The sequence below is a fragment of the Melanerpes formicivorus genome, unplaced genomic scaffold, assembly GCF_026170545.1.
Source record: "Melanerpes formicivorus ecotype bairdi unplaced genomic scaffold, bMelFor1.0.p_v2 SCAF_15, whole genome shotgun sequence".
Taxonomy (NCBI): Eukaryota; Metazoa; Chordata; class Aves; order Piciformes; family Picidae; genus Melanerpes; species Melanerpes formicivorus.
Window position 1 is genome coordinate 14,860,680 of NW_027142367.1, and position 21,249 is coordinate 14,881,928.

Consider the following 21,249-nt stretch of genomic DNA (forward strand, 5'->3'; position numbering starts at 1 on the left):
GGAAATTCATGTCAGCCTGGGCTGCAAATAAATAGGTGAAGAGGTTGATAATTAGGCTGAGGAACAGATGAGAATTACACCTCTATTTTAGAGATCTGACTCTGAGACTGGCTTAATCATGACTAACTGATAGCATTCTGACTGCCTACAATATGGATGTTTTCACATCACCTCTATTCAGCAGTGTAGTCCATTCTTTAATACAAAACAATTCTTCACTACAGAAGCTAACTTTTCTTTCAAATGTATCACCAAAGGATGCTAGTAGTTGAGAAACCATCAATACTGAATCTATACCCAGCAGGAAAAACTGCAGCCTCTCATTGAATAACATCCTTTGGTGCCAGTAATGTTATAGAGCTACACTGCGTAAATAGCTCCCTAGTTATAAATTAATATAGCTTGGAAGTGCAAAAGAATAGCACTGAAAAAAAAAAAAAAGACAATTCAAAATACACCCAAACAAAAGTGTCTTTTAACTTATCTTTCTGTCAGTACTTTTACAGCAATTTGAAACAGACAACGTTCACAGCATCATAGTATCAGTATCACTTAGGTTGGAAAGGACCTCGAGGATCATCGAGTCCAACCTATCAACACAGACCCCATGACTAGACCATGGCACCAAGTGCCACGTCCAATCTCCTCTTGAACACCTCCAGGGTCGATGACTCCACCACCTCCCTGGGCAACCCATTCCAATGACGAATGACTCGCTCGGTGAAGAACTTCCTCCTCACCTCGAGTCTAAACCTCCCCTGGCACAGCTTGAGACTGTGTCCCCTTGTTCTGGTGCTGGTTGCCTGAGAGAAGAGACCAACCCCCTCTCGGCTACAACCACCTTTCAGGTAGTTGTAGAGAGCAATGAGGTCACCCCTGAGCCTCCTCTTCTCCAGCCTAAACAATCCCAGCTCCCTCAGCCTCTCCTCATAGGGCTTGTGTTCAAGGCCTCTCCCCAGCCTTGTTGCCCTTCTCTGGACACCTTCAAGTGTTTCAATGTCCTTCTTAAACTGAGGGGCCCAGAACTGGACACAGGACTCAAGGTGTGGCCTAACCAATGCAGAGTACAGGGGCACAATGACCTCCCTGCTCCTGATGGCCACACTCTTCCTAATGCAGGCCAGGATGCTATTGGCCCTCCTGGCCACCTGGGCACACTGTTGGCTCATATTCAGGCAGCTGTCGATCAGCACCCCCAGGTCCCTCTCTGTTTGGGAGCTCTCCAGCCACTCCGACCCCAGCCTGTAGCTCTGCATGGGATTGCCGTAGCCAAAGTGCAGCACTCGGCACTTGGACTTGTTGAATGCCATCCCATTGGACTCTGCCCATCTGTCCAGTCGGTTGAGGTCCCTCTGCAGAGCCTTTCCACCCTCTAGCTGACTAACATCTGCCCCTAACTTGGTGTCATTTGCAAACTTGCTGATGACTGACTCGACCCCTTCATCCAGATCATCGATGAAGATGTTGAAGAGGACGGGGCCCAGCACTGATCCCTGGGGTACACCACTGGTGACTGGCCGCCAGCTGATCAGTTAAAGAGAATAATAAAGTCTATTATTCAGGCATTCCCAGTGTATCATATGGCAGCTCATTAAGACCTAACTATTCCAAAACACACTGTCAAGTCTATCCTCTTTAACATTTTGTTTCTCAGTTCATTTCTGTGTGACTGTCATAGTCCTCACCAGGTCTAAGACTATGTTTTGTGAAAGCAGGTGGCATCTATAGGATGTAATTTGTGAAAAGAAGAGACTGGAAACACAACAGAAGGCTCAAGAAAATGTAATAAAGTTAACATTAAGATTCAGAATCCACAGAATGAAATCTATGTCTAGACAAGCTGTAGGATGGAAACAGAAACAGTCTTTAAAACATCCAAAGAAAATGTAAGCAAGTTCTAAGCAATTAAGAGTGAAAATATCAATGGTTTTCACAGAAACAGATGTGCCTTTACTCTCTCTGCCAGTCTGCCTTTTATTATGTTCTTGGTAATAGTTTTCCTTTAGCTTCATACATTGTATTTGCTAACTTTGAACAACCTTTCAGAAAAATAAATATTGCCAAAGAACTTGCAACACACAGCATTTGTTTGCACCACACCTTGTTACTCCTATCTAATAGACATTTTCCATGTAACTTTCTCCAGAGCCCAAGTTAGATTCAAGATTCAGAATATCAAACAAATAAACAAATAAACAATTACCTGTGAGAATACAGTGACAAGCCCCAAGATGATCTACAGAGGATAAGCACACAACACCAGCTGAGCAGCCGTGAAGCAATAACCAACAGAGAAGGCACAGGGCTAACACCCTCCACCAAAAGACAACATTAAACCTATTTGACAGACAAATATAATGTCATCAAGATTTAAAATATGCAAACTTTTTTTACAATATACTGTAGTTCACGTGAGAGAGAGAAAATCAGGTCTTCCTCTTGCTCCTGTGTGCAAGGTATACCCCAAGTACCTTCTGCTAAATTAAATGAACAAAAAAGTCAATTAAACCTGCAAAACTCCGCTGCAGGAAAGTAGCTGCAGCTCAAATGCGCCTGCAGTGGGTTTTGCACCTTTGCAGCAATAAGAATGCTGAACTAGCTGTGTCTCTGGATAGATACTGCCTGTGCCAACCCACATTCAGTGAGAGATCCAGAGGGCTGCAGTCATTCCAGTTAACTCGATTATGTGGTGTGGGAGGTGGAAGAGTAATTTGGTGGGGTATTTTTTGTTTGCTTGTATGTTTGGTTTTTTAATTAAAAATACAAGAAGATATTCATGGCTGCTGGAATTTGCTTGCTTTTGGTGTTAAATTGTTAGAATGGTCTCTGTACAGGTATCAGTCTTCAAAAATCTTTCCTGGGTGCAGCTCAGTTATTGTAAGACAAAATATTCTGAATATACAGTTTGTACATCGCTACAGTGTTTATCACAGAATCACAAAATTACTGAAGTTGGAAAACATCTTTGAGGTCATCAAGTCCAGCCTAGGACCTAACACAACCAACATCAACCAGACTATGTCCAATGTTTCCTTAAACATTTCCAGGGGTGGTGACTCCACCACCTCCCTGCGTAGTCCATTCCAGTGTCTAACTACCCTTTCCATGAGGAAGTGCTTTAAACCTCCCCTGGTGCTCCTCTCTTCTTGTCACAAGTTGCCTGGGAGAAGAGCCTGACTGACCCTCACCTTACTACACCTTCCCTTCAGGTAGTTTAGCGTGTGATAAAGTCCCTCATGATTCTCCTCTTCTTCAGACTAAACAACCCAGCTCCCTCAGCCTCTCCTCATCAGACTTTCCTTCCACTCACTTCCCCAGTCTCATTGCTCAATATCTTTCTTGCAGTGAGGAGCCCAGATCTGCAGTGAGGCCACAGCAGTGCTGAGTACAGGTGGAGAATTACATCCCTGAGACTTTGAAATTATGGATTGCTTTAGGAGTTCAGTTCCTGAGAACTGAGATGGAAATAAACCAATTTCTCCTAAGAATATATCTACTTTCTGGTCTTTTACTAAACCTCACACATACTTACTGTGTAACCGAGGACTTGCCATGATTACTTTCTGAAAGATAACAGTGACTCTCATATTAAAAACAAACACCAATAGAAATACTAAGAAAAAAAATAATAAATACATGCAATTGACCACATCACAAAATTTTGTGATATTGTATGTGGTGAAATACTTTAAGGGGAAGTGGATGTTGGGAAAAGATAACAGAATAGTGTTCTTTTACTAGCAATCGCTTTATTTTATGCAGGATGTTTCATCAAAATTTTGTTTGGAGAGTGTGTGCTCTAGAACTGCTCAGACACAGATATCTACTTAGAGGGAAGACCATACACATTTAAAGCCTAATTCACTTTGCTTCCTTTGAAGCTTTCTAGTGGGCATCTGAAGTAAGAGTTTAAGCCTCCCTTGAGGACTGTTGAGGATTTACAGAGAGGGAAGTATTTTACCATTTGCCATTGAAGGCGACACTCATTTCCCATTGCTTCTATAGTGATAATGCTCCTTAGCTAGATATGGAAGATAAATTATCTAATGTGAGATAGATGAATTCAGGTCTTAAATGCCACAATATCTTTCTCAGTAAAGATGGCAAACTAGATTTGGGGTTAGATGACCATAAATGAAGAACCTTTCAGAGATTGTTTTGTGTTAGATAGATGTGAATAAAAATCTGCCTTTTTTTGTTCTCCTACATCACGTATAGCTCTGAGCATATTGTCAGCTCAAAGATGCATAGTGTAATTTAAACCACTATCATTTCAGTAATGTAAAACAGCACTTTCCCATTATTAAGTATTTTCTGAGACAGCACAAGATTACCTGTTCACCTCCTTCATGAGAAGCATAGATTGTATATCAGCAAATTTCTCCTCAGTTGAGGAAATCACAGTCCTGACATTTGTACATTATCATAGTATCATAGTATCATAGTATCATTCAGGGTTGGAAGGGACCACAAGGATCATCTAGTTCCAACCCCCCTGCCATGGGCAGGGACACCCCACACTAGATCAGGCTGCCCAGAGCCTCATCCAGCCCGGTCTTACACACCTCCAGGGATGGGGCCTCAACCACCTCCCTGGACAACCCATTCCAGGGTTTCACCACTCTCATGGTGAAGAACCTCCTCCTCACATCCAGCCTGAATCTCCCCACCTCCAGCTTCATTCCATTCCCCCTAGTCCTATCACTACCTGAGATCCTGAGAAGTATGTTCAATACCTGTTTGTTTCTTTGTCCCCTTTTATAAATTTATCAAACAGCCTACAGGTTTCTTTACTTAAGGTTACAGAGCAATCTATATTTTTTTTTAACAATGTTATATTCCATTTCTTTGGTTTTTTCATTGAATATCAAGAACAGCAATCTTTCCTGACCATTGGAGGTATTCATCTCCTGTAGTTTCTGTTGTTTTGGAATATTCAGGCTAAGTAGATTCTAATAGTTTGATGATAGCAGATGATAGCATTTTGGCCCCATGGATGTCAATGACATCCACGAGGTTCATTGAGGTCATCAAGGCATCATTTCCTCTTCACAGAATCACAGAATGCACTGGGTTGGAAGGGTCCTTTAGAGGTCATTTAGTCCAACCCCTGCCGTAAGCAGGGACATCACAGTATCACAGTATCACTTAGGTTGGAAAGGACCTCGAGGATCATCGAGTCCAACCTATCAACACAGACCCCATGACTAGACCATGGCACCAAGTGCCATGACCAATCTCCTCTTGAACGCCTCCAGGGTCGATGACTCAACCACCTCCCTGGGCAACCCGTTCCAATGTGAACGACTCGCTCGGTGAAGAACTTCCTCCTCACCTCGAGTCTAAACCTCCTCTGGCACAGCTTGAGACTGTGTCCCCTTGTCTTGAACCAGATCAGATTGCCCAGAGTCCCATCAAGCCTGCCCTTGAATTTCTCAAGGGATGGTCCTTCCACCACCTTCCTGTGCAACCTGTTCCACTGTTCCACCACACTCATAGTATAAACTTCTTCCTAATGTCCAAATTATTTATGGCCCAGTTCTCAAGAGCTCACAGCTTAAGGTTTTGATGCATATAGTCCATGATATTCTACACTGAAATGCAATGAAATGGAATTTGTGTCTGGAAGAGTCTCCAGACAAACTTCTCACTTGGAAAACTGCCCATACGTGTCGAGATTTACACACAAGTTTCAGTATGAACCAAAGCTAAAAGGGAGTGTACAGAAAGGAAGGAAAGCTTATGATGCCCTGATCATAGAAGTGTTAAGATCTCGTACTTGTTCTCTCGAAAAAAAACATGATATTATGTGCAATTAAATAGAATTGATGTGGATAAATTACCTCTAAGTCAAGTAAATAAATACCTGTTTATAATTTTAAAATATTCCAACATATGGGGCCCAACATGTGAGCAACTTGCAAAGAGGGTGACTTTTGTAACTTACAAGAATATTGAGGCAACATTTTTATTCTGAATCTTGATCTGTGCACTTCAAATGTTTTCAGCACAGTGCTATATTCATGTATGTTCATAGTCATCAAATAAAAAGTTATCTCTGAGGTTAAAAATGGAAATAATTGACTGTCAGGTGGAGGCAGGACTCCCTCACCAGTCACATCATTAAGTTTCAAAACGTTAAACTGGTTTTAAGTAAAATTAAAATCTAATCAATGACTGCAGCTTTACAAATCGTTTACCAATAACTTTACAAAGCCTGAAGTGCACTTGTTGTTTGATTTGTATTCTAACACTATCAGAATAGTATTACAGTGTCAAATGAGTTGTGCCATGTATTTTACATATCATTCAGGAGCTTTCACAGAAAATCAGCTCTGGATCTCACAAATTAACTGCTCAAATACAAATCCAGTGTGGGCTGCATGCCAGCTACGTGGCTAAGGGAATGAAATGAGCCAATCTGACCAGGATACTGAGGCTCATCTCCCCAGATACTGCTCTTGGAAGCAACAGAGGCATTTAGGGGGGCTCAAAGACTATAGATTCATGAGATGTGATAGAACTCTGAACGCCAAGACCCACGTGCATCTCCCCAGGGCCACTGTCACTTAGTTACAAAGTAAGTAACTAAAATGTTTTTCTTAGTGTTTACTTTTCTTAGGCTTCCAAATATGATTCAGAGAAATAAGCACTTAAATGAAATTTGCCTTTTAAAAAAATGCATTAAAATCTTAGGTGTCTCATAACTGGACAGTTGGAGCTACAACATAGTACAAATACTTATCAACATTTAACACAGGGAGGTGGGGGGGGGGGGAAGGAAGCAAAATTGAGAGAAAGTTCTGAGACTTTTTTCATGAGCATCTTTATGAAAGAATAACTGAAAGTGCCAGGACACTTAAATCCAACACAGCTGAACAGATATAAAAGGGCTAACAAGTCTTAAATTTTACTGATGGGGTTGAATATTACTACATGAAGAAAGGAGTGGTTAATGTCTGTGTAGTGACCATTCATCCTCCAGAAACTTGTGAGAGAAGATAATATTAAGGATACCTCTGCACGCCCACAAAATCATTTCATATTATCAAATTGTGCTCATGCTCTCCCCACATGAAACCACACTAACTTCAGTGGAAACACTTTCAGAAAAAGAAAAAAAAATTATCTTTCTAATGATTAATCTGATTTAAGATTAGCACAGATAATAGAGAAAAGCAAGGTTGTTGTTTTTTTTGGTTTTATCACTAGGCCTCTACAATATTCAGAGAATCTCACAGAATCACAGAATATCTTTGGTTGGAAGAGACCTTCAAGATATCTAGTTCAACCTTCAACCCAGTACTGCAAGGTCAACATTAAACCACATCCCTAAACACCAGGTCAACACACCATTTAAACACCTCCAGGGATGATGGCTCCATCTCTGCCCTGGGCAGATCATTCCAATGTTTGATAACCCTTTCAGTGAAGTAATATTTCCTAATATCCAGCCTAAACCTCCCTTGGCACAGTCTGCATCCTTTTCCTCTAGTCCTATTGTTTGCCATCAGGGAAAAGGGGCTGTCTACCTCCTTGCTCTAACCTCCTTCCAAGGATTTTTTTAAGAATGATAAAAGTCTCCCTTCAGCTTCCTTTTCTCTAGCTCGCTCAGATGTTCCTCATAGGCCATGTGCTCCAAGTCCTTCACAAGCCTCACTGCCCTTCTTTGGACACACTCCAGCACTTCTATGTCACTTATAGTAAGGGGCCTAGAACTGTACACAATAGTCAAGGTGTGGTCTCACCAGTGCTGCTTCTCCATACAGTACTGTCATTTTTTGGAAGGTGCCACTGAAATTGTCTACAAAGTCTCAGATCTGCATCTTCTAGTGGGCATTCTTGTCAACCATATGCATGTTTATTCACCTTTATGCTGTGTCTCATTTTGCTATTCATACAGGTAGGAGGCCACAATCTCAACACAAAGTCCCCAGCTATGGAGTATCTCTTGACTGGTACTAATGTTGGTTAAGTGGCCATGTAACAAATCGTCTCAAACACAACAAATATTGGATTGAAAACTTGCCATACCTGAGGCATTCCTACTCTGTTATTTTCAAAGGCACTGCTTTTCCTTGTACATATTTTTAGCATAAAGATTATAATGTATTTGCCCTCACAATGGCTTCCAAAAATAAAGTTCTCTTCTACCTTTTTACATTTGTACAGGGAACACAGAGTGCAATGAAATCTGAATAAATTATACATTCTTTGAACTGGGAAAGTAGAGTACAAAAACAAATCAGTTATAGAATCACAGAATCATGACATTGTTTTGGTTGGAAAAGACCTCTAAGATCATTGAATCCAACCATTGGCCTAACATCACCATGGACATTAAACCATGTCCCAAAGTGTCTTGTCGACATGTTTCCTGAACACGTTCAAGGATGATGATTCCAGCTCCCTGGGTAACCTATTCCAATGTTTGACCACTCTTTCCATAAAGAATTTTTTTCCTAATACCAAATCTAAACCTTCCCTGGTGCAATTTCAGGCCATTTCCTTTCATTCTATCAGCTGATACTAGGGAGAAGAGACCAACCCCTACCTGGCTCCAACTTTCTTTCAGGGAGTTGCAGAGAGCAATGAGGTCTCACTCCAGTCTCCTCCAGACTAAACAATTTCAGTTCCCTCAGCTGTTCTTCATAAAACTTGTTCTCTAGACCCTTCACTAGCTTTGCTGCTCTGCTAAATCTTGCATATAATTAACAACAGCAATGATGCTACCATGAAGGCAAGTGCATGGGATAATCTGTATTCCAAAAGCAGCACAGAGGATGCTCCCAACAGATGATTCTGTCCACCGTTACTTCTCAAAAACAAACAAAAACTTGGTTTATAAACTATTGTGATATTCCATATGGCATTTTCAGGAAGGGATTTAAAGGTCATTTTCTATTTTCCACAAATACAGTCAGGCTTAATTTTTACCTTCAGCTGCCCTAAAACAACTGTGAGAGAAAACCCTTTTTATTTGTTCTGAATCTAGAGTGTAAATCCTGGAAATAGAAGGCAAATGCAGAAACTTCTTCTGCCAAGTACAGACTGTACAGACATCAATACCTTTTTTTTTTTCCCCTTCTAAATATATGAACAAAAATGGGCTTCAGAGAGAAGCCAAAGTAGAATCACAGAATTGTTAGGGTTGGAAGGGACCTCAAGGATCATCTAGTTAAAATGCCCCTGCCATGGGCAGGGACATCTCACACTAGATCAAGAGAATGATAGTTGGAAACCAAAATTTCACTTATGTGTCAGTATGGTCAGCCTGATCTAGTGTGGGGTGTCCCTGCCCGTGGCAGGGGGGTTGGAACTAGATGATCCTTGTGGTCCCTTCCAACCCTGAATGAAACTATGAAACTATGAAATATTAACTTGTTTAATATTTCCTTAATGTATCTAGCCAGGGCTGAAACTGAGGATAAAGAGGGAAGTACAGCTACTGCTAATAAATGACAGCTAGGTTATGGTTAGTGAGGCTGCAAAATATCAATAGTTTTATCATGCTAGATGCCTATTTTGATGTAATAATGATTGGTTGAGAAGCTATTTTTATCTAGATCACAATGAATATCACAACATGCTCCAGAGGATGTGAAATGTACATATGGGAGGGACAAGACAGCAGGGTAAGATAGGGAAAATTGGAAGGAAAGGCAAGATCTCCTTTATATTAAAAATCAGCAAGGGTACCTGCAATCTGCATGAAGAAACTCACTGCAACTTTGGACATTGTCTAATGTTTACCACCCAGATAAAAACTAATTACGCACATATTTCAATATACTAAGCCAAAGCTTACCCCAGCTCCCACAGCCCAATGGAAGTGTATCTCCAAGATATTTCCATTTGTAATAAAAAACAGCTGGGAAAGGAAACAGATGCCTCTTTGTCATCTGATTTACACATCTGCAGACATTTATAATATGCATGCATTTCCAAAGACTGCAGAGCAAGTTAAATTGGGAAATGGGAAATTATTTTCCTTTTTTTTAATGGGCATGCATGAAGAGTGTGGCTCAAGAAGAAAATAAGCTGTGACAAAGATACATCTATCCTATCAAGCCTATCTGCTTCCAAACCGGTATCATATTACAGCACCAAGTAAAAGAAATACCAATCATAATAAAAACCAGACAACTTTGGAAATAATTTACTGCAGGGAAACATCACTCAAAATGTGTGGTGGCTGAGGGACAGCTGATTTCCAGATTTCTCCCTTCTGTGAAAGAAGACCTGAGGTTAGCAATGGTTGTCCTTCAGCAATCCATTATACACAAAAGCAAAACGTCCCTCAGCAACACAAGCCTGGAGATTTATTTCTTGTCTTCTATATCTCAGATTGCCATTTTATGCAGACATCAACAATAAACCATTGACAACGACATCAAATATTTGCACTGGTCTCAGCGAAATTATGCACAAGAATCAGCACAGAAATGTGTTACAAGAGAGAAAGGTGGAAGAGTCTTACTCAAAACAAAAAAGATAAAATCCTTGTAGAACCTCTTATACAAGAACTGCTGTATAAAAACAGTGCTAGCAACCTTCAAAAAATAAGTTAGATTGAGGCAGGTCAAAATTACACAAAAATCTTGTTGGTTTCTTAGCTTTTATCCTTTTTTTTTTTCTTTCTTTTTTTTCTCTCCAGATAGGTTACTTTAGGCTCACAAAAGGTACCACATTGTCAGGCATGGAGAATGAAATCTTCTCTTTTCATCAAAGCATGAAACCAATTTAAGTGCCGCATCTCTGAGCTGAAGGAACCGTATCTACAATGCGATATCCATGTCCATTCCAGTCCTGGTCCTGTCTGCTGAGACCATAGATAAGGAACTCAAACGTTCTGTCTCTCCTCCCACTGAAGCGACACTGAACAGCCTTAAATCTCAGCGCACATTTATTTTGCACCACGATAGTGATCAGTGAGACACAGACAGAATGCATCAGTAAACCTGTCCAAGGGGGCTAATTATCACCGTTGGGGGAAATGGACCAGTTTAACCACTTTTATTTCGTATAAGCATCGTACAATCATCAGATTGTAAGCACTTTCAGGAACTAACCACTTGGGCTGGAGTCAAACTGGTGAGCTGGAGGTGAAAAGCTTCATATTCTCATACTAATCCCCTGAGCTATAATGTTCCCAGCTGGTTGTTTGGTTGTTCTTCAATAGTTCACACAGCTTTGCTTTTTTTTTTAGTTTTCTGGTTTTTTTGAAAGGCAGCAAAAATAGTTACAAGGTGGTGTTTGTTATTTAAAAACACAAATAAAACCAACAAAATCAAACAAAATCAAAAGCACAAAGGAAACAAGCAAAAAACCCAACAATAACAAAAGACCCCCACCACAAAAGCCAACCACAGTTGCAGGAACATCTATCTGTTTCTTAAAAAAATCTCTCTGAAAGTAGCAGACTGTACACATTTTACAAGAATAAACAAACTTCTCCAATATTTAATCCACAAATTGGGAGTCAAGAGATCATTAGTGCAAATTTCTGCTGACCGGCAGCATTTATTCTATAAACTTTGGGTATCCTAAATGGTCCATTAGAGAATAACAAATATCTTCAATCTGCCTAACCTCTTCACTGGGCATGTTTTCTTTCCAGGCATGAATGCTACTTGGTGAAATTTCCCCTTCATAAGGAAGATAGAAAAGATTGGTGGAAGTGGCAAACAATATTTGGTTTAAGCTAGCAGGAGGAAGAGGAATACCAAGAAAGGCAAAAATTGTTTCAGCCGTCTTCTGAGGAAAGCTCACAATGTCTTCAAACTTGACCAGCTGATAATTAGTTGGCAGCAAATTGCTGTTTATTCGCAGTGCTGCTGCTGTGTTTGCTAGCCATAAATAGGATAACACAGAAACAGCATTTGAATTTGAATTTGAAAGTTCTTTCCTTAACGATTCATACTCAGGGGCATACCCTTCATTTAAATTACATTTCCCCTTACCATTCTCCCCTTTAAATATTGCAGCCAAGTGTTGTGGAACATTCTTCAAGGAGTAAAGGCTTGGCTTACTTTTGTATAGCATTGAATAGATCCATGCCCGTGGATCCCTTACTACATATAATGCTCTCATCGTTGGTCCCAGGATTTCCTGGAAGAAGGGAAGCTTTAATGTCCAGCTTCCACTACTTAAACTAAGCACAGGTCTTGCATTAGGGTAATAGATGAGATGTCTTCTCAGTTCCCTAATATGTTCAGCATCTTTATCTTGACTCCCTCTTGCCCTGCCTCTTTGTTCTGACAGAGATTCTCTCTTTTTGGATCTTTTCTTTTTGTCTTTGCTTATGGCAGAATGCTGAGCAATTTTACTTCTGCTGGCTTCATGTAAACGAATGTTTTGTAAGTGCAGCTTTGTGCCTTGAACTAGAGACTGGAGCCAGCCTTGGATAAGACGGAAATGACCATTCTGGACATCAGAAACCTTCCATTCACATGGATCTACAAAGGAATCAATTTCAAATTCAGTCTCAGGGATTTCGAGATAAGGTGTAGGTATCCTGATGTATAAGAAGTCACTGCTATTGAAAAACAGCTGTTTTAGTATTTCTGCCCCAGAAGTGGGAAGTGAAGTAATGATAACATCTGGCAAAACAACAGGGTTTCCTTCTAATTGTTTGGCTTTATTGCCTTTATCATGTTCCAGCCTCGTCATGTCACTGCTCCATTTTGCACAGATGGGTTGAGTACACATGCTCCACACATCCACCAATTCAATAAGCCACAGTGTGACAACCAGCACCAGGATCCAACGCAACATTTTACCGAAGGATATGTAAAACCGCCACTGAAAAGCCAGTACGACCAAACTGATGCCCAAAACTAATCCTGCAATGACGTTCACTTTGAATCCAAACGGGAATACCACCCTATTGTTTTTCACCTGTTTTTTCACAGATTCAGTACCTAGGCCAAACCTGGTCACTCTGTTTTCATTAACTACTTTGGCAAAACCACCAAATCCCAAATAATCAAACCTTGTCTTTAAATTCTGATAGTCGGTCACAACCGAGATGGTATTTTCACTGTTGTTGACACTGAGCGAAATCTGAAATCCAGATTTTGCATTATCTGTGAGTCTGCAATTAGAAACATTGACATATGGGCCATAGAAAAGGTAAACGATCCTCGTAAGGGTGCTTTTCATGGGAAAGGTAACATTTACAAACTGAGTCCATCTCTTTTTGAATTCAGCAGCTTGTTCTGCCTCCTGTATCCTAGCAACAGGACTACTCCCATGATGATCAAACCAAAACATCTTGTAGTGGGCATCCCACACATCCATCATAGCTCCACTGTATTTGTTCTTAAATTTGTAGGGTATGTATTTAAAATCAATGTCAAGGTTATGAAAAAAGGCACTGACAGAATCAACAGGAGAGTCTTCCTCCTTCTCGATATGGTCTACTACTAACAAGGTCTGAGAATTTAAGAGCAGCAAAATGCGATAAACGCTTTTCAGTTTCATTGCTGAGGAGTAAGCAGATACTGCCTCACCACTCACAAACATCATGTCTCCAGCCTGGGAGGCTGTTATAATTTCTCCAGTTGAGTCTCCAACTTCATCACCAATCCACTTCAGCCACTGGGCACATTCACCAAGCTGTCCTTCCCAAGGCTGATTGCACTGGCTTGTAGGAGATGGAGAAAAGACTAAGACATTGTTTAGGTGGCTGAGTTTAGGTCCGTAAAGAGCCTCAGATACAAACACCTGCCCATTGGGAGCAAAAGTGAAAGAGTTCTGATCAGGGTGTTCATGTCCTGGGTTAAAACTTCTCCAGCCATCAATCCAGGCATATGGCTGAAAGTGAACAATATCATAGACAGCACGCCCACCAAGTTTTCCAGACTTAAAGGACACAAAGGTGTTTGTCTGACTGTTTGGCAATCCAGCGCCATAAGTAACAACTCCCCAGTTAGGAAACACATGCATTTTAGCAGTGCCATAGTCAGGTGGTGGCTGAGGAGTGATTTCAGCGGCATACCATATAAATTCAGTGTGCAGTGTGCTCCACCTCTGTGCAGTGGATGGCACCATGGGCCCATCCTTGGGTCTGTGTTTTCGAATCTGCTGTGCTAGCCAGTTGCCAGCTCCATTCCTCAGGATAAACTTATCCAAGAAAACCAGTTGGCTCTCAGGACCATAAAACCAGTTGTAATTAGAATCTGCAATGCCCACAGTCCTCTGAAAGCCTGGTAAGAGGGTGGCATAGTAAAACCAAAAGTGCATTTTGAGCCAGTTATTGCCCAGGTTGTTAATGCCAAAGTGGCGCTGGGCCAGGAAAACATACTGTGTTACCGACTTGGCTGTGTAACTCCCATAGGCTACTCCCTCGTCCAGAGACCCATCTACAACATGGTTGAGTAGAAACATTGTTTTCTCCATCACATCCACAACAGTGTGTTTCCAAATATTTGCCTGAGATCCTTTGTCCCCCCCAGAAACTAAAGCCCCAATAAGTAAAGCGAGCATATTGGTTGCTTGGTGATTATGGAGAAGCTGCTTTCCCCAGGAGCGAACCTTTGAGTACTCATACATCTCCTCACTTACAGACCATATCTTCTCCAGGTATTTTTGCCTTCTCTCATTTTCCAGTGAATTATACAAGAAGTCAAAAGCAGTGGCAAATCCTGTTAGGGAGTGACCTAGTGGGACTTCATCTCCAGGTGCATTCTCAACCAACCAGTTTTTGTAGCCAGCCATTCTATCCATATATTCTAGGGCAAAATCAAATGCAGCTTTATCTTCGGGGCAGAGCAAACAATAAAATGCTAGAGGTGGCAGATTGTTACCATAAATCTCATTCCACTTAGCAGCAAAATCCACATGCTTGGGTGGAGGTAGGTAGTACAACGGGTTGGAGAGCATAACCATCACCGCACTTCTGATGGCTCGGAATAGATGGGAGTGACTGGTGTGAGCCTTCTGCCTCAGCACCTGAACATCTTCAGCGTTGAAATACAAGCTTGGATGAAGAACTGTTTTTTTCAGCTTCTGCTCAGCACTAAGACCTTCAAGTTTCTGGTTTTCATATTGATCTACATTCTCTATGAAAGTCACCCAGTCAGAGTAATTGCTTACAGATTCTTCAAAAGTGAAGACAGCAACCATCATTAATGCTAGAAATAAAGTATGCCCTGAGACCATCAGAGCCATGATCCATTAGGCAGCTCCTCTTCCCCAGGCATGCATTTCCTAACAAAACACAATGTTCAGATGTCAAACTTTGATCCAGTTTGCACAAAACCCAACATCTTAAGGCATATTTTTTATGACAAAAGCATGTATTCCAACAGATACTCAGATTACTTGCAACCTGAACTGAAATAAAAAGGCTGTTGAAAACTTAATTCTTAGGTGACTTGTCTGTTCACATTTTTCTCAAAATACAACAGCATAAATATTAAAATTGGGGGTGGAAGTAAAATCTCTAAGGTAAACATATAAACCACAAGTTAAGAGACTGAATCTCTTGATAACTTGAACCACTTGACTTGAAAAAAAAGGAATCGGGAGTCACACATTTACTCTTTTAAAAAGCTTTCAATCAGGTCATATTCCACTTTCAGAGCCGACAGAAACTCCACCGATCACAGAATGATATAATTTATTTGAAACAATGTGTTGTATTTGATGAAACGGGGAATTTACAGGGCAAACAGAAGTGAAGTCATTGTCTTCAGCCTTCCCCTCATCTCAGTTTTCACACGCGCTCTTTCCATCTTTCTCTTTTGGGACACATGGGTGAGTGGGAAAGAAAAAAATTACTAAGAAAAAAAACCCTCAACCCTGATCCTCCTTTAGTGTCTTTTGATGAAACTGCTTTCAACCACTATTCCCTGTTGTGAAAGTTGCATCTGAATTAATAGTCGTGGAGTATTGACATATTTCCAAGCCTTCTTTCATCTTAGCTTCAGCCAATGATGCCCCAAATTTTGCTTCAGTGATTCCGATAATCCTGCTCCTCCCGTTATGAAGCAAAAGGAAAACATGAGAAAGAGGCAGAGAGCCCAGGTTTCCTTGTTAAAAGAGCAGTTTCGGGTTTCCTTACACTTTGTATGTTGGTTCTTTCTGTGGAAACAGAAAAAAAAGTTCTCTGAAGATGTACAGGTGTCAGAAAATAGTTCAAGTACTTTAAGGTAACAACATATTCCTTAACTTTCTAGGAAAGGTGAATTAATGCACCTTGGATTTTACAGAAATGAAATCGAAAGGAGCATTTTCAAAGTTACACAAAATTTATCCTTGGCAAAACAGAAATTCCGACTGGTTACTACTGCTCACTTTATTTCACGTTTTCCTGGCTGACTACGAGCTCTCAGGTTGTATTTTCCCATGACGATACGGGGAGCTGCCCAGGAAAAAATGAATCTGAGAAGCCACTAAAATTTAATGGAGCTCAGATTAATAAATACTCTAATAGATGTCTAAATAAGCCACACGCATGGTTCTGCCGGGCCAAACGAAGGAGGAAAGCGGGAGGACAGCCAAACTAACCCACTGCCCCTCAAGCCCCGGGACGGAGCCTACCAGCGCCCGCTGCGCCTCCCGCTACGCCGCCCTAAGCCGCGCCTCCCGCGGCCAGCAGAGGGCGACCACCGCCATCCCTCCCGCCGCCCCTCGGCCGCACAACTTGTACAAGTTTCAGCAGCGACCCCCGGCCGCGCCCCGCGCTCTCCCCTCGCCTCTGCCGAGACTACCCTCTCCCAGTCTCCTCATGCCTGGCGTCCTCCCCTCCCCCGAGTGTAGCCCTCACGTCTTACCATAGCGGATACGGTGAGGGTCGGGTCGGCGGGTAGCTGTCATGGGGCGGTGTCGCTTTGCCCCGACCAGCTCAGCCCGGGGCGCGGAGCCAACCTCCCATCGCGGATCGGGGTGCGGCGTGTGGAGAAGCGCTGCGCCGGCCCCGCTCGGATGGGCCGGGCTATGCTGTGCTCGGCTCCGGCCCCTTCCGTGTTGCCATTACTTTCCACCCGGGCTAATCGCAACTTCGGGTCCCTACCCTCCGCCGGCTGCTCCCCGGAGTTAGTGACAAGAGAGATGCAGCAGTGGACGCAGGCAGCGAGGTTAACTCGCAGAGGATGTCGCTCCGTAGGGGCGGGGAGGGAAGGAAGAATGAAGGGAAGGAGAAGAGAAGAGGCAGCGGCGGCAGCGGGGTTGTCAGAGCAGCCCCCGGCGGAACAGGGATATGCCAATCCTCCGCTCCGTGCTCGGCCGGCGCTCCGGGATGCTGCTGCTTCCCTGCGACTGCGTGAGCTGCCCGCTGCTCGCGGCAGCCGATGCCACCGTCGCTCCCGCGCCTCGGCAGCGGGCTGCCGGTAGAGAGGAGCGCGGCGGATGCGCCCGGGGGCAGGGCCGGGTCCAGAGCTGGGAGGGGGGGAGGCCGCGCCCGGGAGCGGCGGCAGGAGGCGGGGCCGCGCCGGCCGGGCGGCTCCCGCGGCGGCTACCCCGTGTCAACGGTAAGGGAGGGTCCGGGAGGCGGGGATGGAGTGGCCCGGGGAGCAGCAGGCAGGTGTAAAGGGGCTCCACGGAAAATAAAATAATAAAAAAAAAAGGTGCTGTGGAGCAGAGAGGGGGTCGCCTCCGTGACCAGATGGCAGCTACCGCTCCGCCGTGGACCGGCTGCGGGGTCATGGTGGGCAAAGGGGCTGGTGGGCAGGTCTGAGCAGGGCGACGGAAGCCGTCCGTCCTCTGGGTCGCAACTTTATGAGCCCAACAATGCTCGTATCTCAGACACCACAGTGATACGCAGGATCTGTTTGCCGGAGCGGTCCTGCTTTTTATAACCGCCTCTCTGTGCTGCCACTTTATTTTATGCCAGTCTCATTCAGCTTTAGCTGAAAGCTTCCGAAGTAAGATATAAAACCTTAATGAAGCGTAAAAACCTCTGCCCCTCAACTCGTTCACGGGCAGTGATGCGGTCAAGGGCCAGGAGTAGATGTCTAGCCTGCCTCATTCCTCTGATCCGCCCAAGAAATTCGATAGGTAGAACACCTTTTGGGGGTTTGAATTGCAGTTTGCATTGCTGGTGATGACTTTCAGAGCCTAATATTGTAACCTAAATTGTAATCAATCGGTTCTTTAGTAGTAAGTGCACTACAGGAAAAGAAAGGGTGTGCATTTTTCAGTGTGTGCAACCATTTACTATGTTTATAAACTGTACCTCAAAGGATGTGGGGTTTAATCATCCCAATAGCATAAATCACCACTTTTCCCCAGGCATAGCCTGTATTTTTTTCTTTTTATTTTTCTTGCCTAGTATCTTACAAAATACAGTTGAATATTTAAGTATTTCTTAAGCTGCTCAGTATATAACTATCTTGAAATGTATATATGAATATATAATGGCCATACATTATGGATACTTAGTCTGTTTCGTTGTGCTATGGAGAGCACCTTAGGAGAACTAAATTATGCACATTTCCATCAATGATGAACTATGCCTGGAACCAACCTAATGTTTCAGATGTGCCCTGTGGACTTCACTTAAGAGGAAAAAGTACTGATTATTGCCTGGATCATATCTTCCCATCAGAAGAAATTTGCATAATGATTGAAGATCATCACGTATTTCCCTGACCTTGAATCTGAAATTCTGTCTTTTTATGCTACTGGGGAAGTAATTCCAGGTGGAGAGCAAAGGGAAATGTAAAGCAACAATAGAGGCCACATTCCTCTTTAAGCCAGTAGAAACTGAGTGGAATACACAACAGATGAAAATCTCCCACATCTTTTTCCCTCTATTCCCGTTGTAGCCTGCGTTGTACCCATGGCATTTTTGCCATGGTTGACCCATTCCAGAACATACTGAAATCTCCAAGAATGACTTCTCCCATAAATTGTAAAGCAATTCTGAATGAGCAGAACATGTGGAAGACTTGTGTTAGGTGAAAAGCAAGAATAAAGCTCTCCCAACAGCTTTTCTCACTCTCTGGGACCTGTGGTGAGATCATTACATATACAGTGTTCAAATGCAAAGTGATATTTGTAGAGAAGCATTACAATGAGTTATTGACTGGCCCCATATATTCACAAATGATATCATTTTGACAAAGACTTACTTATAATGCAGCAAAGACATTTACGAGGCATTTTTCTGTGAAAGCTCTTTCACATTATCAAAGATGCAGTGGTGGAATATTTAAGTCTGATTTTATGTTAAGCCAGTTGCAAAGCTAGAGCATCTTTAGCCATCTATGATTTCAGCTAGTACAGGCAGTTTAATTTGTATTATTTTTGAGTCCTTTTGCTTAAAAAAAAACCCCAACACCAAACAACAAACAGAAAACAACAAACAAACAAACCCTGACCAAAACCAAGTAACGACAATGGTGGAACTAGTAATCAATTATTTTTCTGTCAGTTATTTTCCACAGTCAGCAGTTACCCAATACTGCAACTGAAAAACAAAACCAAAACCTCATGGATTCAACTGGTATCCAGGAGAAACAATTAAGTGAAGCAAACTTCAAAGGAGTTGGATTAAGGTAATTAGAAATAGGGACCCTGGGTTGAAACCAGCTCTTTTGCATAAAGTGAGCCTGAATTGCATTGGCATTCTGCCGTACTTGATTGCATAATGATGTTTAAAAAGTGGTCAGTAAAATCAAGGTCACTTTCAGACCAACTTTTGATTGGGAAAGTAACTATTAAAACTTAACCATTTACATTTTTTCTTTGTGGAAACACTGACCATCTGGCAACAAATTGCGTTGTATTGCTACACTTCCAAATATTTTCCTAACTATGAGTAGCTGAAAAGCAAGGGTTATGGGCTATCAGCAGGGAGGAAAGGAAAAGAAACATGGAAAGGAAAAAAGCAGCTATAAAATATCTACTAAGAAAATGAGTTTTGACGCGCAGGAAACTGACCGGGCTGTCACTTCAAGTTCTCCCTATGAGAAATCATGGGTTGCTGTTGGTGATAAGCTCTGGGGTACTGCTTCAGGGACAGCATTCTGCATTGATGTTAGAGTCAGTCGTCTGAATGATCTTGAAAATGCTGACAGCATTACCCTGCTTGAGTACAGGCCAGGTGCTAACAGATGGAAGTGAAGAGTAGGATAATCAGCTGGATTGCAACAACACATTTGCTAGTGTCAAAGAGGATGATAATTCAAATGTGCACAAATGAATGAGATGCTGCTGTCAAATATGAGAAAAAAAAACAACACAAAACAGGTATTTGAGATAGGATCTGAACTGAAGTAACTAAGTGCCAGGTAACAGCAGACTCTTGAAACTTCTACCTAACTTCTCAAGTAGCAAAAGTCATCACTACCACTGATGATGTGGGCAGGCACTGGGGTAGTTCCAGACTGAATTCAGCGGCAGATGAGAACTGGATTCAGGATCTGCATTCTGGAACTGGATTCAGGAACACACAGATTGGGATCAAAGACAGAACAGAGTTCTCCTCATGTTCTGGCCACTGAAGAAGAGGCTTGGCTCTGGTGAGCCCTCAGCTTTGTACTGAATATGATGTATATGGAATGCAATCCCTTGTTGGTCAGTTAGGGTCACCTTTCCTGAATGTTCCTGCCCACAGATGCCACCTCTTACGTTCTGCACCCCCAGCATGGTACACAAGATTTAGCAGTCACCTTGGTCTGCACAGGAGCAAGCCTAAGCATGAGCCTTTCTGCACACCAGTCCTTAGCAATAGCAACAAACAGAGCATATTCAGTTCTAGGAGCAGGCACTGCAAAAACTGCATTGACTTTGGATAGTGCAGTTGCTAGATGAGACTTGGCTCATCACTGTAAAAGTAAAATCGCTGAACACAATTAGTTCTGTTCCAGCTCAAACCAGGACATATGATTAAGTTTATCACACTGGGCAAGAAAATGAGAAAAGAAGTTGTATATTTTGTTCTGTATTACAGATTTTTCTGTTTAGTGGAGCTCTCCAACACTGCAAGGCTAGAGTGCTCATGGGCTGAAAATTGCCTGCTCTCACTGTTGGTGGAGAGACTTAGATGGAACAACTACCATGAGCCACAGTGCTGCACTCTTTCTCTGTCCTAGCTGTGTGCTGCTGCCAGCCCCTTTGTGTCAGAACGGCTGGCAGTCTCATTGGTCCATAATTGCTCCTGCAGACACAACAGGGCAGCGCAGTTTCAGGCCAGGCCAGCTTAAGTAGATTGCAAAACCGCCCCTTAAATATGCCAGCTACAAACAGGGGTAATTTTAAGTCCATTCGTGACTGTCTCAGACACTGTGTCTGAAGTGA

At 42.5% G+C, this 21,249-nt stretch overlaps 1 protein-coding gene across 1 annotated transcript; it reads right to left on the minus strand.

Annotated features, from left to right (window-relative positions):
- Positions 1-10,300: 10,300 nt before the first annotated feature.
- Positions 10,301-17,348, minus strand: DSEL (dermatan sulfate epimerase like). The gene is made up of 2 exons (XM_068147683.1): positions 16,782-17,348; positions 10,301-16,089 (listed from the first exon to the last, which is right to left on the minus strand). The coding sequence occupies exon 2, from the start codon at positions 15,172-15,174 to the stop codon at positions 11,524-11,526; it is 3,651 nt and encodes a 1,216-aa protein (XP_068003784.1). The 5' UTR covers positions 15,175-16,089; positions 16,782-17,348; the 3' UTR covers positions 10,301-11,523.
- Between the last annotated feature and the right edge of the window lie 3,901 nt (positions 17,349-21,249).